At 42.9% G+C, this 16,208-nt stretch overlaps 1 protein-coding gene across 2 annotated transcripts in view; it reads right to left on the bottom strand.

Annotated features, from left to right (window-relative positions):
- The window catches only part of dnah9 (dynein, axonemal, heavy chain 9), a 779,494-nt gene that overhangs the window by 351,059 nt on the left and 412,227 nt on the right, over positions 1–16,208 (bottom strand). For both annotated transcript variants that reach the window (XM_072483125.1, XM_072483126.1), the window contains 3 exons: positions 13,670–13,812; positions 9,640–9,801; positions 5,616–5,849 (listed from right to left, as the gene is read on the bottom strand). In XM_072483125.1, the coding sequence (XP_072339226.1) occupies positions 5,616–5,849; positions 9,640–9,801; positions 13,670–13,812 (539 nt within the window). The remainder of the gene's footprint in view (positions 1–5,615; positions 5,850–9,639; positions 9,802–13,669; positions 13,813–16,208) is intronic.

Raw genomic sequence — 16,208 nt, 5'->3', positions numbered from 1 at the left:
TGCGTCAGGGCCGACACGTTGACGGAGGCCACCGCGCATGTGCGGGTTGGTGCCAGCGTCACTGCGCATGTCCTCGTTGATGCCGGTGCCACTGCGCATGCGCGGATCCCGCGGCGCACAGTTCGCGCCGGGATGGGAGGCTGGAGCAGCGTGAACCGCTCCAGCACCGTGCTGGCCCCCTGTAGGGGCCGGAATCGGTACTCCCAGCGGCCCGTCCACCAGAAATCGGGCATGGCAGGACGGAGAATCCAGCTCCATGTCTATGTGTGTCTCTGGACGTCTCTTCCTTGTAACAAATTGATCCATCTTCACAGTCCGCTTGTCTTGCTTGCTAGAAACTAGAAAATGGAAGAAGCTCTCCTCCATGATTTGTCACCAAAAGCACGTATGTACAGGGCGTTTGACGTCAAGTGTACGTGCAGGGACGTACCAATGTTCACGGCTGCCGCTTATGTTCAGAAGTCTGTGCATAGCCTCGTATCATTCTCATTTAAAAGCCGTCAGCAGCCGCCACTCTCAATTTAAATGCCGACAGCGGCCGTCCGCCCACAATCGGGACCACCGCAGGACACCCACCCACAGGTCGCAACCCGCACTTTGAAAATCGCTGGAATAGAGTATAAAAGTAAGAAAGTGCTGTTGCAACTGTATAGGGCATTGGTGAAAGAATACTTTCACTGCGCACAGTTTTGGTCCTCTTACTTGAGGAAGGATGTCAAGGCATTAGAACATAGAACAGTACAGCACAGAACAGGCCCTTCGGCCCTCGATGTTGTGCCGAGCATTGTCCGGAACCAAGATCAAGCTATCCCACTCCCTGTCATTCTGGTGTGCTCCATGTGCCTATCCAATAACCGCTTGAAAGTTCCTAAAGTGTCCGACTCCACTATCACAGCAGGTAGTCCATTCCACACCCTAACCACTCTCGGAGTAAAGAACCTACCTCGGACATCCCTCCTATATCTCCCACCCCGAACCTTATAGTTATGCCCCCTTGTAACAGCTACATCCACCCGAGGAAATAGTCTCTGAACGTCCACTCTATCCATCCCCCTCATTATCTTATAAACCTCTATTAAGTCGCCTCTCATCCTCCTCCGCTCCAAAGAGAAAAGCCCCAGCTACCTCAACCTTTCCTCATAAGACCTATCCTGCAAACCAGGCAGCATCCCGGTAAATCTCCTTCGCACCCTTTCCAATGCTTCCACACCCTTCCTATAATGAGTTGACCAGAACTGCACACAATACTCCAAATGTGGTCTCACCACATTAGAGGCGGTTTAGAGAAGGTTCACCAGACTGATTCCAGGGATGAAGGGCTCATCTTGTGAAGAGAGATTGAACAATTTAGGCCTATACTCATTGAGGTTTAGAAGAATGAGAGAAGATTTAATTGAGGTATATAAGATGCTAAAGGGGAATGATAGGGTGAACGTAAAGTGGATGTTTCACCTTGTTGGACATTTTAGATTGTGAGGCCACAGTTTTAGGCTAAAGGGTAGCAGATTTAAAACAGAAATGAGTCGTAAATACATCACTCAAAAGGTCATGAATCTGTGGAATTCTCAACCAGAGTGCAGTGGACGGCGGAACACGAAACAAATTTGAGGAGATAGCTAAGTTTGTAATTAGTAGCGGGATGAAGGGTTATGTGGAGCAGACAGGAAGGTGGAGATGAGGCCAAGATGAAATCAGCCATGATCGTATTAAATGGTTCAGCATGCTCGAGGGGCTGAATTGCCTACTCCCGTTCCCAGTTCTTGTGTTCTTACCTTCTTACGTTAAAGGGATCTTTGACGAGATACCCCAAAGGACCAGCTGATTTTTGTCTATTTGCCTTCAGATTTCTGAATCTTTTGACACTTGATGATTTATTGGTAGAATCTTTAACTCCCATCAGATCTAGGAATGTTGGTGAGACGGTTGTAAAATTGGCAAGTGTGGCGAGTCAGTTCACTGACATGGTTCCCACCGACAGCCGACCTTGGTAAAGTCAGGTTCTGGGACGGGAGGGGAATGATGGCTACCACCTTGCAAGTGGAACATAGCCTATTTAGGCATACAAAGGGTCAATTGAAAATGAAATGAAAAATGAAAATCGCTTATTGTCACAAGTAGGCTTCAAATGAAGTTACTGTGAAAAGCCCTAGTTGCCACATTCCGGCGCCTGTTCGGGGAGGCTGGTACGGGAATTGAACCGTGCTGCTGGCCTGCCTTGGTCTGCTTTCAAAGCCAGCGATTTAGCCCTGTGCTAAACAGCCCCAAATTGAGGCCATTTTGGATCTTTTAGTTGGCTGGTGGGTCACCTGCGGCATCTAACGTCTAGCCTCCACGTGGAGATGGCCTCCAGCAGCGAATCTAGGGACCGATGCAGATTCCTGTATTAATTTAAAACCCTCTTTCCCCCAAAGCTGGGACATTGACATGGTGATAGCTGTGGTCACAGACTGGCTAGTGCTGGGGTCGATCACCCCTCTATTGCAGTGGTCTGGCAAATATCGCCAGTTTTAAAGTTTAATGGACATAGATTATCATAGAATTTACCGTGCAAAAGGAGGCCATTCGGCCCATCGAGTCTGCACCGGCTCTTGGAGAGAGCACCCTACCCAAGGTCAACACCTCCACCCTATCCCCATAACCCAGTAACCCCACCCAACACAAAGGGCAATTTTGGACACGAAGGGCAATTTATCATGGCCAATCCACCTAACCTGCACATCTTTGGACTGTGGGAGGAAACCGGAGCACCCGGAGGAAACCCACGCACACACGGGAAGGATGTGCAGACTCCGCACAGACAGTGACCCAAGCCGGAATCGACCCTGGGACCCTGGAGCTGTGAAGCAATTGTGCTATTCACAATGCTACCGTGCTGCCCACAAGTCTTTAGAGAGTGTTTCCATTCTCTTAATTGATTTGTGCATGCCCTCCCTAATGGGCCAGAATCTAAAAATTGCATTGGGCATTAGATGCCACCATGCTGGGAAGTCAGAACCTGGCAATGTACCTGGCACTGGAATCCAAATTCCAGGATTCAAATTCAACCCATTGATTCTGTTGCTGAATAAGGCAGTGATCACTATCGTATCAATAATATTGTTTGCTTTCAGATAAATTACGCTGTCTTCTAGATGTTTGGATGGGGTTCTGAGGCTGTCTAGAGAGTTAATTGGGATTGCTGCCTTTCCAAGATGGTTATACACACAGGGGCCGGGATTCTCCGCTAACTGGCGGGGCGGGACGTACCGGTGCCGAGGAGTGGCATGAACCACTCCGGCGTCGGGCCGCCCGGAAGGTGTGGACTCCTCCGCAATTTGGTGAGTTCAGAAAACCTGGGCATATTTTGGGAGCTTGTGAACTTCAGACAACACGGTGTTTAGTTATTTGTATACTTAAGTGTTCTAATGTACATTATTCTTTTGTCATGTGTTTTTTTTCTTTTCTTTTACTTGAATAAATATTCTTTATTAATTGTTGACACAATAACTAGACTGGTTCCTCACTGGAATGAACATCGTTCCTCACATTACTCCAAATAAAAGTACACCACTACGAACCAGCGTTCCAAGTTAGCATTCGGAGTTTTGAGACACTCTCACAGATAACCGCAACGGGGTTCTTAACAGCAAACCATTGAGATAATACATGAGGTAGGTTTTTACAAAGACATAACGCCATATCGCACATACAAGGTTCAGCATGCATGTTTGGACATGTTGTGGAAAGGGATATGAAATACTGGAGGAGAAGAATGTGTATAGCTGCAAAGTGGAAATATAATCATAGCACAGTGGAAGTCCTTTCACAATCTACCTCACACAGATTGGTAATATAGACCACACTAAAACAAAGATGTTCAAAATAGCCGAGAATTGGAAAGAGTCATCAGGCCATCTCACTTTCATGATTAAACCCTCTCCCGGTTTTTCTCTCTTGCTTTAACTTCCACGGTGAGGGACAAGTTTTCAGTCTGTGTGTTGGTGTCTGTTTTTACGCACTCCGTGGTCCTGATGAAAGCATGGAATGAGCCCAAGAATTCCACAGGCAGAATACATGCAGGATTAGCTTGTTGCTCTCGCCCTGGTGTAAAATCAGCTCTTTCATCCCAGTTGCAGAATTAACATTTTGCAACAATGTCAGTATAAAGGAGGTGGACACATTTATCCTGCAATGAGCAGACAACAGAAGGGATTGGGCACATCCCTTTTTCAGCTGCACGCCTCGGCTAGAGCTGCGAGAGATAACCCAGGTTAAGGCAAATTTTAAAAGTCAGGCCTTTATATCTGCTGTCACAGATCACCTGTGCCTTCGGACAGATCTTATAAATGAGGACAGACCTCATGCTATATTTTGCAAAAAACCTATCAACTTTAGCAGCCAAGCAAGTGACAAATAGCGATTTAATCAATAATTGCTTGACTAGTCTGGCTTTGTATTAATGCATTATACATGCAGTACATTCAGAAGAAGTTACTATCTCACCCAGCCGAAATAACCAACCTACTGCAGAAAATTATATTTCAAAGTAAAAAGAAGAATATTCCACCAAACACTTTGAGTAGACATTTTGCCCGAGTTTGGTCCAAAATATGTTCGCTCTAAATTAGGAGACCTGACTCTTTACAAAACCAAGCCTGCCATTTCTGTATACTGCATATAATCTGCTTTATTAAAGTTCCGTCCGACAGGCTTGATCGCTTGAAAATGAAATGAAAGCTCTGAAGAGCTTCACCCTGATTTTAAGTGACAGTCAAACAAAAGCCCACAATATATCTCTATATTGACACTTCCACTATGCAAGGCTCACAAATTCCTCAGCCCACTTCAATCTTCCTCGCTGTACAAGAGCCACCGCACTCCAGCGTTTTGTTATCTTTCTCAATGTGTCAGAGTTGTACTTTTACAAAGGCTGCTGCTTTCAATTCTCTCTGAATTATATATCAAGATGAGCCAGAGGAAACTTAAAGCAAGCTCATGTTGATTGTAGGCTCCAGTTGAAGCAACATGTCAGGTCAAACCAGTCAAACAAAACCTGCGCACTTGACCTTCTCTTTCACATCAGTAGAGGATTATTGACTCCTCAGTAAGTTTCCGAGAAAGTTCCAATCACGGAAACATTTCCTTGGGAAAATTTTGCTTTTGTCCTTGATGCAAACACAATTCTTATAACCTATACAGCACAAATCAGAGACAGAGCGCCAGTCAGTGTTCCAGTCTGTGATTCCTGAAATCATCCATGGGAAGTATGGGATCACTGCATTAATCCTTACATCTCATCCAGCGAACGATTTTACAACACATTTTGAAAAACTGGGCAAAATGTAGAAAGGTAATGGTGGTGACGATCGGAAACATTTTGTATCCCGTCCCAACACATGTCAGAAATGAACTCTTTACAAAAATGATACCCCATTCCCAAGCCTCTCTAACAACTCCTAAATCGATTTCAGAGTAGAAGTAGGAGAGCTTTCGGATGACCAATCAGCACACATTTGTCAGATGTATTGCAACTGAACTTGCAATGAATGCAACATGGATAACTGTCCACACAGCACTGATCTGAAGGAGAAATCACTCTGATTCTGATGGTAAGGCCTATTGTGATTGTGTTTTACCTGTGCAGATGTACTGTTCAATTTCTCCAGTCCATTCTCCAAACGTTCCATCTTGGCAGTGAGCTCTTTGCTTTTCTTAGCCAGCAGGCTCTGATACAACTTGATCTGTTCAAGGAACGACTTGGGTGTAGTATAATTGTAGCGTCGCTCATTCACCAAGTAGGACTTGGATATCTCATTGACACTAATGTGGACGTACGCCATAAACTTGCTGACAGAGTCCTTTATTGTAGGCTAAAAGAGAAAGTAAAGTCATGAAAGATACGTGTGTTGACAATTTTTTCTAGTGACAGAAGGTAGAGTATTTACATTGTCAGTAAAAACATTGGAAAAGACAAAACTACTGAATGATTGGCATTTACATATGTAAGCACAATCCATTCACGATCAAGAATCACACAGAAGCCATCCTGTTTTGTCAAAATGAACACTATAAGACAACATGATTTTGTTTTAATTACAGGACAGCCTTATTTCCAAGCAGCACTCTGAAGGAATGTGAGATGTTATGGTTGTCAATATTTTTTTACATTGGGCAATAATTAGAACAACCACCCTGCTTGATGTTTAGTAATTGCTTGAATTAGCACAGTGCCGTACTTTCATTACATTTAGGACTAGACTGTGATGAACCAGGACAAAGATAAACAGGACATTAACGAGATTAAACCTTTGTTTTAAACAATTATTTTAATGCAGAAAATAAGAAATGAATTCAAATATAATCAATTTCCCTTCAAAGAATGTATCATAATACATTTTCTAAACTCAAGTCATTATTTTGTTCATTATTTTCAATATTGAAGTTTTGGTATGTTGCCAATACAGTTAAATTATGGTACAACATAACCATGAGATAAACGGCTGTTATTAAAGAGTAAAAGGATGAAAGCATTAAAAAATGGTAAAACACATGTGATTAATATATATGCTTATATTGATGAAACAGTTAAAAGTATGAGAAAAGCAGGAATATTTACATTTGTTTTATTGGCTTAGGTAAGATAAATCTAAATTAAATATGGCTCCAGCTAACGGTGTCTTTGATATGTCAATGCAAATTTGCTTTTCTCTGTGGAAAAATTAATAAGGAAGCCTACGTCATAGAATCATAGAATCCCAGGGGCAGCACGGTGCAGAGTGGTTAGCACTGCTGCCTCATGACACCGAGAACCCGGGTTCGATCTCGGTCCCGGGTCATTGTCTGTGTGGAGTTTGCACATTCTCCCTGTTGCTGCGAGGGTCTCACTCCCACAACCCAAAACTATGGGCAGGGTCGGTATATTGGCCATGCTAAATTGCCCCTTAATTGGAAAAAAAGAATCGGGTACTCTAAACTTATTACAGTGCAGACGTAGGCCATTCATCCCATCAAGTCTGCACCAGCCTTTGGAAAGAGCACCCTTTTGGACACTAATGGGCAATTTAGCAAGGCCAATCCACCTAACCTGCACATCTTTGGACTGTGGGAGGAAACCAGAGCACCCGGAGGAAACCCACATTTAAGAATAATAATAGTGGACAGTATGGTGGCACAGTGGTTAGCACTGCTGCCTCACGGTGCCGAGGTCCCAGGTTCGATCCCGGCTCTGGGTCACTGTCCATGTGGAGTTGGCATATTCTTCCCGTGTTTGCATGGGTTTCACCCCCACAACCCAAAGATGTGCAGGGTAGGGGGATTGGTCATGTTAAATTGCCCCTTAATTGGAAACAATGAATTGGGTGCTCTAAATTTATGAAACAAAATTAAGAATAATAATCTTTATCGTCACAAGTAGGCTTCCATTAACAGTGCCAATGAAAAGCCCCTAGTTGCCACATTCCGGCGCCTGTTCGGATACTCGGAGGGAGAATTCAGAATGTCAAAATTACCTAACAGCACGTCTTTTGGGACTTGTGGGAGGAAACCGGAGCACCCGGAGGAAACCCACGCAGACACGGCGAGAACGTGCAGACTCCGCACTGACAGTGACCCAAGCCGGGAATCGAACCTGGGACCCTGGCGCTGCTAACCACTGTGCTACCGTGCCGCCCATGAATAGTCAATTTATAATAAGAACAGAGGGATTGAGGCAGCACGGTGGCAGAGTGGTTTAACACTGCTGCCTCACGGCACCGAGGTCCCAGGTTCGATTCCGACCCTGGGTTACTGTCCGTGTGGTGTTTGCACATTCTCCCTGTGTTTGCGTGGGTTTCGTCCCCACAACCCAAAGATGTGCAGGGTAGGTGGATTGGCATCGCTAAAATTGCCCCTTAATTGGAAAAAGAAATGAATTGGGTACTCTAAAATTAAAAAAAAAGAGCAGATGAATTGTTAAATGGAAAAAAAATCAGTTTGCCTTCTAACATCTTCGTAGTCACATGATACAATGACAATGGAGTTGTTGACTAATTGTAGCAATCAATCTCCACCCATTAGTCTACAACAGATCTAAAGATGAACAAAGAAAAATCCCAGCAGTGGAAACCATAGGTCTAGGAGGACAGTGGCATGATGGGCTAGTGAAATTTGAATTCAATCAATAAAATATGGAATTAAAAGCTAGTCTCAGGAATAGTGACCATGAAACAATTGTTGACTGTCGTTAAAAACCCATTTGGTTTCACTAAAGCTCTTTAGGAAAGGAAATTTGCTATATCTGGTTTTTATGTGATTCCAGACCCACAGCAATGTGGTTGACTCTTAACTGTGCTCTGAAATGGCCGAGCAAACCACTCAGTTCAAGGGCAATTAGTGATGGGCAACAAATGCCCACTGCCCATGACAGAATAACTAATGTCCTGTTCCTCCCAGCAATTTGCATGTCATGTCTCAAATTATTAGTGCACTGTATCCACAATGATTTTTTCTAAAAAATAATTACATAATTTGCATATTGCTTCCACTGCCTCCTGTGTTCCATAAATTGACCACTCACTCAGAGAAATGAGGTGTCCCCTGATTAGTTTTGAGTTTAACCTCTTTCAAGCACAGGCTGTATTCCCTGGTTCTGGACAAGGGAAAGGTGCTAATCATGTTCTACATATCTTACTCCCTCTAAAATTCTAAACGCATGAATCATGATCACTGATCAACCTTCTCTTTTCCATTGAGAATATGCCCATTTTTTATAATAGCTACTCAAAATCCAAATCTCCCACCCCTCAACAATTCTGGTGGCTCACATCTGTATCCCTCCAATATCCTTTTGCAAGAACTGTACGTACTATTTTAAGTGCGGTCTCACTAATGATTTATAATGCATTGTGAATACTTTTGACATTTTGTATTCCTATTGGGCCCAAACTACAATTAATTACTTGTTTCCAGAAGATCATGCACTAAGAGATTATGTGTGGCTTTTCCTTGGCGCTAGCTGACTAAAAAGGTAATGTGCTCCATTGATGTGTTTTAATAATCAGCATTGCTGGGAAGGCGGGAATGCCACCCAGAGGCTATTCTCCCATTGTTGGCCAAATGTTCAAGCTGTTAATTTTTTCCAACTGATAGCTGCCAAGAAATTGGTTGAATTTTTAAAAAATCCCGGGACGGTCTACTGATCTTCAGATTCCTGGTTACAGCACAAGAGGAGTTTCAAAAGAACACACTCAATATCAGCGTTTCCATGAATTTACTCAGAGGTAATGTAAAAACTACTGACACTTTCACATTGTTTTTAAATAGTGTATATTGTACAATGCTACATTTCTGTTTATACCCATGATTTTATCCATAAATAAACCTGCATAAATTGCTCTAATCTCAAAGCATTCTCATTGATCCAAGTGAAGTAACAAGAGATCATAGCGAATATTTCATTATTCATCACTAGAATTTACTGCAATTCTGGATGAATTGGTCAGTCTGATCTACATTGGCCCATCCATGGGAGATAATAAAATTACAACTTTCTGTTCATAGTGACTTTGTTTGCATTTGGAAACTTGTGCCCAGCTACTGAGAGAAAGGCCTGTATTTTAGCACTGATCGTGCAACGCACCCAGCAGAATTCAATGAATGTGTAACTACTAATAAGCGTCTTACATCAACATTGTCAGTCTCCTGTAAGAAGCGTAGGCTGACCGACTCCAAAGCCTCTTGGGGCCACTCATGGAACCAGTCTATTGCAGTGCAGTTCACGACAGCTGGGAACTTCCTACTGCGAACGCGCAGCTTGTTACCGACAGGTGAGAAACACAAAGCGACCTAAGAGGCAACAACAGCAAGTCAAAATTGTGCTTAACAGACAGGAAATAAAGCTGTGTTTCTAGCCACAGAAGTTGTGCTGCTGTTTCCAGTGTCATTGATCGAATAATAATACTTAGCTGGGAATTAATATTGTACTGGTTTAAAGACTATCCCAGCTCATTAACTTTTACAATTAAGCAAACATAATTTCCCAGTTCTGGATCAGCGATGTAGAACATATTATCTGAACAAATTTCAAAATTATACAGTAGCCTATGACCATTTGTTCTACTTGTGAAAGGCAGACTGATTGATGGACAAGACTGGCAGTTTTCAGTTCCCTGTACAATCCAGGTTGTGAATAGGCTCTATTACTGGTAATGAACCATAGACCAATATAGTTAAAGGAAATTCTTTTACTTCACTGTTAACTTTAACATTTCTCTGCTGCAAAACTTTTCTTCAGCATAATTCCACTTCAAATAACTGGATTACAAATAATTTATCCTTTCAAAGTACAAACGGCTATATTATTTTTTTCTGCAAATGTTTATAAATAATTTGTGGAATTTCACTGTCATTAACTTTGCTTTTTACTTCATGTGAGCAGTACCACATCAATGCCACAGGATACACCAGCACTTGATATCTACACCGCCGTGCAGGAGGACCCAAAACAGACTACACAAACATGATGTGAGAATAAGAATAGATTGATTATCAGATTGTTATCTAATTCCAGTGATTCAGCCGCTAGCTGTAAATGGGTGCCTACCTCAACTTCTGTTCACGCTGAATGTGCAAACTCCCCCCCCCCCCTCCTCCTCCCCACAACCTCATCCCCCCACCTCCCCAACAACAAAGATACAACTTGCACCCAAGATCAGTTTTCCCATTTTTGCTACAAAGATAGTCAGCTCAAATCAGTCAACTTCCCACCTCAGTTTAAATGATTCCATTAGATCCAATTTTCACTCTGGGGAGGCAGGGCAGGGAAAGGGTTGGGTGTGCCAAACTTGGAATCAGACTGCAGAATATCACAGAGGCGGGCAAGTGCCAAAGCGGCTGTTCTCTGATACTTTATCATGTCAATTTAGAAGTTGTTAGGTCATTTAGTCGTCACGCCTCCCTCCCCCTCAACACTCTCCTTCCCACATCTAGCCCCCCCACCCCCCCACACACACACACACTCATATCCTCTGCCAACTCCAGGCCTCACTGACCTCATGCCCCCTCACAACCTCCATGCCACCTTTACAGCCACTCACCCAGTATCCACCATGGGCAGTTCTCAGGAGCCAAGTGTAGATGAAAGGAAATTAACTTTTCACACCCTAATACAGCTTTCACTAGTGCACCCTTAACAGTGTGAAAAGCTCCCATTCATGAAACACATTCAAAGATTTTAAATCTCAGTTAATCTTCTATAAAAACATACACAGTTTAATGCTTTAGCCACAAAGATAGCAAATGTTTTAATAGCTTCTTTAACTTGTCATCAAACTATGACTTCAGAACTCCCAGTGTGATAATTGTAGCTTTTGAAACTCTGCTAAACATTTGCAATTACATAATACCAGTCCTTGACAAATATCAACAAATAACTCAGTTGAAACTGTGGGACAGTTGGTCATGTCTTTTTCTAACTTAAACAGATGGTCTATGAATCAAAGCAGTCCAGCAGATCGTGTTCTTTTTTAAGCCTCTCACTTTCAGCATAAACCCTTTTTCTTCAACTTTAAAGAGCAGGGGATTTACAGACAAAATCTCAGATCATGACACAAACAGATCATATCCACCCTTCAAGGGTGATTATGTCTACGTTAACAATTTGTGTGTCTCACATTGCGGGTTAAGGCACTTGGAAAAGTCAGAATTGAATCTGTTTGAGCTCAGCACTAAGTTTCCCTGCTGAGTTGGCCTTTCCCATCCATGTGTATTATGCCTTTCCCTTTTCCCCTGCCGGAAGAAATTGGATCAATCGGAAATGGGAGCAGGATTTCCATAACCAGATTCATTTTTGAAGGTCCAAGAATTCTTCCAATCTTCACGTGACTCAGGCCCTTAATGTCGGATATCCATCTTTCTCTACATATCATTTCTGTAATCAGCTGGGAACAGTCAAGAGAGCAATTCCAGATACAAAGATGTTTTTTTTTGACAAGCTTGGATAGGCTCTAAAGCGCTATTACAGCAATTGGCTATAAGCCTAAGTAGCAATTATTTATAAACCCAAGTTAAAAGAATAAAATAAATAAATTATGTTGGATTGCCAACGTCTGCTGATTATTTCTGGAGTTTAAAAAAATGAAGTCCAGCACTCCCGGGTGTCAACCTGCATAGGTACATAGAACTTTTACACGGCAGAGACCTCAGGCCACTCAGTTTAATCAAGTTCTTCTTTCGTAAGCTGTGACATAAATCAATGACAACCTAAAGGCATGAAACTGATGAAAGCTGGATAAGTCTTGCCTCCCTGGGTCACAATCATTCTTCTCAAAAGTCCTGTCATCGTGTGTCTGTCATTCGTCCCACTCACAAACGCGGAGAGATTTAAGCAAGAGCGCAGCATCTTGTCTTTTCTCATTCCAAATCAGAATTGAACTTCATCTCAGTTCAGTCAGTTTTTGTTTTGAGAGGCAGAAAAAAGCATTTAAGAACTTTTGGACTGTAATATGCAACACAATCTATTCTCGGACTTACCAATGCCGTGCCTAATGCAGGCACTGGCTGTGCTGAAGTTAGTTGCAAACACATGAGTTCTAAAATCCAGCAGCAGACCCTCACAGATATTATTTGTAGTGTGAATCCTTTGCCAATTGCAAAAAACTTAAGTTAGCTAAATTTTATTTTCAGAATATTGTCCCCTTAATTTTTTTTGTGCATTTGAAATTAGTGAAATGAACAAAGCCATGCAGCGAGTCTTCCCAGAAAAACTTGGTTAGAATATACTGAGAAAGTGAAAAAATGTTAAAATAACCGGCCCTCGATCCATGTGTGCCATGAAATGCATTAACACCTCTGTCATAATGCATTGCCTCCAACCACCAATATGTTTTAGAGTCTACAACGAAGGAGCAGATTTAGATGTGTATATTAACCAAACATTGGGCTCACAGTCTCCAAAGTAGAGTAAGAAATGAGATAGTTAATAGGGTTTACCCTTGAATGTCTTTCTACGAAACCTGATAATGGCATTTGACAGCAGGACATTAATATTGCATTAACTCATAATAAATTGACAGTCCAAATTAAGCCTTCAATTCTTTCTGTTGTGTTCACTAATAGTGAAATTGCGAGCTCTACCAAGAATCAGCACAGGGTTAGTCCATTAAAGATTGTTTAAGATCGTGAGAACTCAGCATCAACCTTTGCAGCATTTGGCACAGGATTCCGGAGTCCGGCTTAAGCTTCGACTGACTGTCTGATGAAAATGGGTGCTGTTCACCTCTGAAAAGCTTTCCCTCACGATCCTGGCTGTCAATTTTGCTAAAATTGGCAATCCCATTTGCAGAAGCCAGAGTGGAAAATTGTCATGTTGTTTTAATTCTTCATCAGAAACATCTCATCCATTTTGAGGTGCTGGCTCACCTTGCTGGGTCCGACCTGCGCTACCAGCATGTTGCATTTTGAATACACAAGTGTGACTCAGTATTCAGTCAAAGTAACTCAGACAATCCTCCTTTTGATTCCAATTTCTTTATGCAAATACTCAAGGTAATATTTACTTTCGACCATAAGATCATTTGGTATTTCCTTCTTTGGCAAGTCAATCGTTAAATTAATGAGCTAGATTTTTTTCAGTCTTTGAACAAACTTTCAATCCTTGGGGTAACTTTGGAACTTGAAATTAAAGGAAAAGGAACATCCTTTGGTTTAGAATTACCTTCAGTTGCCTCCTGACACGATCTATGAAGAATTTCCAGCAATTCTCCCTGGTGTCCATCAATCCCTGCCCTTTGACCTCATTCCGCACATTGTTGATGATATTTTCCACTTCTTCATCAGGTAACAGGTCAGGGATTTCGCCTGTGGGTGGTGGGCGTTTGGTGGTGGTGGTGGTTGGGGGGGGGGGGGGGCAGGGGGGTAGAGTCCATTAGGAAATTTGTACAAAACAATGTTCAATAATCATCAATATTGATACTTGATGAACAAAATCCATACACATCCTCAGGCACCCATTAAAATAAAGCAGTGCCCATTTTTCATTCAGTACAAAGATTGTTGTTGGTGAAGAAAAAGCAATTTGCATTTACTTATTTATTAAGAGATATTTATGCAGTTAAGATGGAAAGTTCATTTGTAATGGCTTTCTGCCCAAGGGCACCTTACAGATGCAGCATTGAAGATAGAATGGGAGTCACACAAATCAAAGTGATACATCTGTTGACATTTTGAACTACCTACTTTATTGCTGCTGTCATTTACCAATAAAATCTAATGCTATCTTAGCCCTGCTCACACAGTCATATGAATGAAGGTTGAACAAGCCACTCAATTCATTTTCCCCCGTATTTACTATAATCAATACGCTCATAGCACATTACCTTCGTTCTTGCAAACAACTGTATTTGCAGTTCCTGGAAAACTATTCAATTGCCCTACATAAATAGTTCTCTGTAATTAACAGAGTTTTGTTTCAAATGGAAGGTGGACCAGTTTGTGACAGGATCAGAGACTGCAGCAGATAGAAGTGGATTAATAGATTAATTTGCAGGGTCAGTGTGATCTCCTGTACAGGTGTCAACCATCTGAGGGGATCAGAGTCTTTTCTCCTATTATAAGCCCTAAATTTTTCCCAGGTCTTTTTTCTAACCATTCCTGGGACATTGTTTAACTGTGGGGAAAGGGTTAAGGGGTATTTAGTCGTGATGTTCCACCATCATGAGTATCAAGCAGGGTTAAGGGACCGCCCAGTCTTTTCCTGCCCATCATTTTCATATGCTCGTATAATGAAGCAAATCCATTTATTTATTTCTCAAGGCACCAGAAACACAATTCAAATGCAAAGTAACATCTCCCGCCCGCGGGAAAACGGACGAGAATCACTCCGGACTTTTTCTTCGAAAGTCCGGGGTGATTCCCCATTTTCTAGGGGGCTAGCAGAACCCCGGCGTGCGTCTCGCAACTCTGGCTGTCGGCGGGGCCCCTGCTGTACAGGCCACGTGGCCGTGCATGCGCACGGCGGCCCACCTCACCGCGAGCGCCGCCGTCATGGCGGAGCCACACAGTGGGCCAGCACGGAGGAAGATAGGTCACTGTCCCAGATCGCGATAGCCCCCCTGGTGTCCGATCCCCACCATAATGCCCACATCAGCCGCGACTCCGAGTTCCCGCCGGGTGGAACCACATTAGAACCACGGCGACGGGACTTGGTGGGCACTCGGCCCGTCGAGCGCGGAGAATCGCCGGGGGGGGGGACCTTTTCCAACGGCCCCTGATCGGCGCCGCGTCGATCACACGCACGCGAATGGCGGTGATTCTCCTGTTGCCGGAGAATCGCATGCTGGCGTGGGAGCCTATTTTGGGTAATTCTCCAGCCTTCACCGAGCGCGATTTCGGCGCAGGGGGGTCAGAGAATCCCGCCCTGTTCCTTCCCTCCACTTAGGATTTTTATGCCTTTCCACCCCTCTGTGTTTGTCTACCTTGTGTGTGTATAGAGGGTGGTGGAAAGTTAAAGCGGGTATTAGGTATTAGCTTGTCGTTTACCTGTTGTATTTACAGCATATTTAATAATAGTTCTTGTTGTAAATAAACAGCAAACGTATTTATATTTACAAACCTGGTGATTACTAAACTGTAATTATTGGACAGCCAAGGTCCAAAGAGAACTGTAGTTTTATAAGAATTATTGATTAATTCACTGGTGTTGTGACTCCGGGGAACATGGGGCTGAAATTGCTCATGCACGAGCCCAGGGTGTTGTAACAGAAGTACCGATATTACTTATCAAGATAACGTTCGCAATTATTTTCCCAGAAACCCAACTTTCCTTGGATGTAGGATTTTAATGCCGGCGGTTGTCATTTACTGTATCCTGTAACAATTTGCACTTTCTTCGGTCGACTATCAAAGTACGCATTACAGTAAATGTTGCATCCACAGTCTACCCTATCCATGATCTATTCCCCATAAGGGAAAAAGCAGTAAAACAGGAAAATAAGAATACTGGTCCAAACTGTTTTTTCCTTCTGAGAGGGGTTCCCAAACTTAGATCTGCGGCAGGGGTTACATGGCAGGCCACCAGATTTATGCTGTTCCCCAGAATACAGCCATGCAATCTTCTCTCTCAAGGTTCAGGATCTCATCAAATCTCCTCAATTATATTCTAGACTGGTACACATTCCAACCAGAATTCTCCTCTGTCACCTGTTCAAATGGTGTTCCACCAATTGTAGTGAATATGAATACTTAACATTTCTTTG

This window comes from Scyliorhinus torazame, chromosome 18 (assembly GCF_047496885.1).
Source record: "Scyliorhinus torazame isolate Kashiwa2021f chromosome 18, sScyTor2.1, whole genome shotgun sequence".
Classification (NCBI taxonomy): Eukaryota; Metazoa; Chordata; class Chondrichthyes; order Carcharhiniformes; family Scyliorhinidae; genus Scyliorhinus; species Scyliorhinus torazame.
This window is presented reverse-complemented; position numbering and strand designations above follow the sequence as displayed.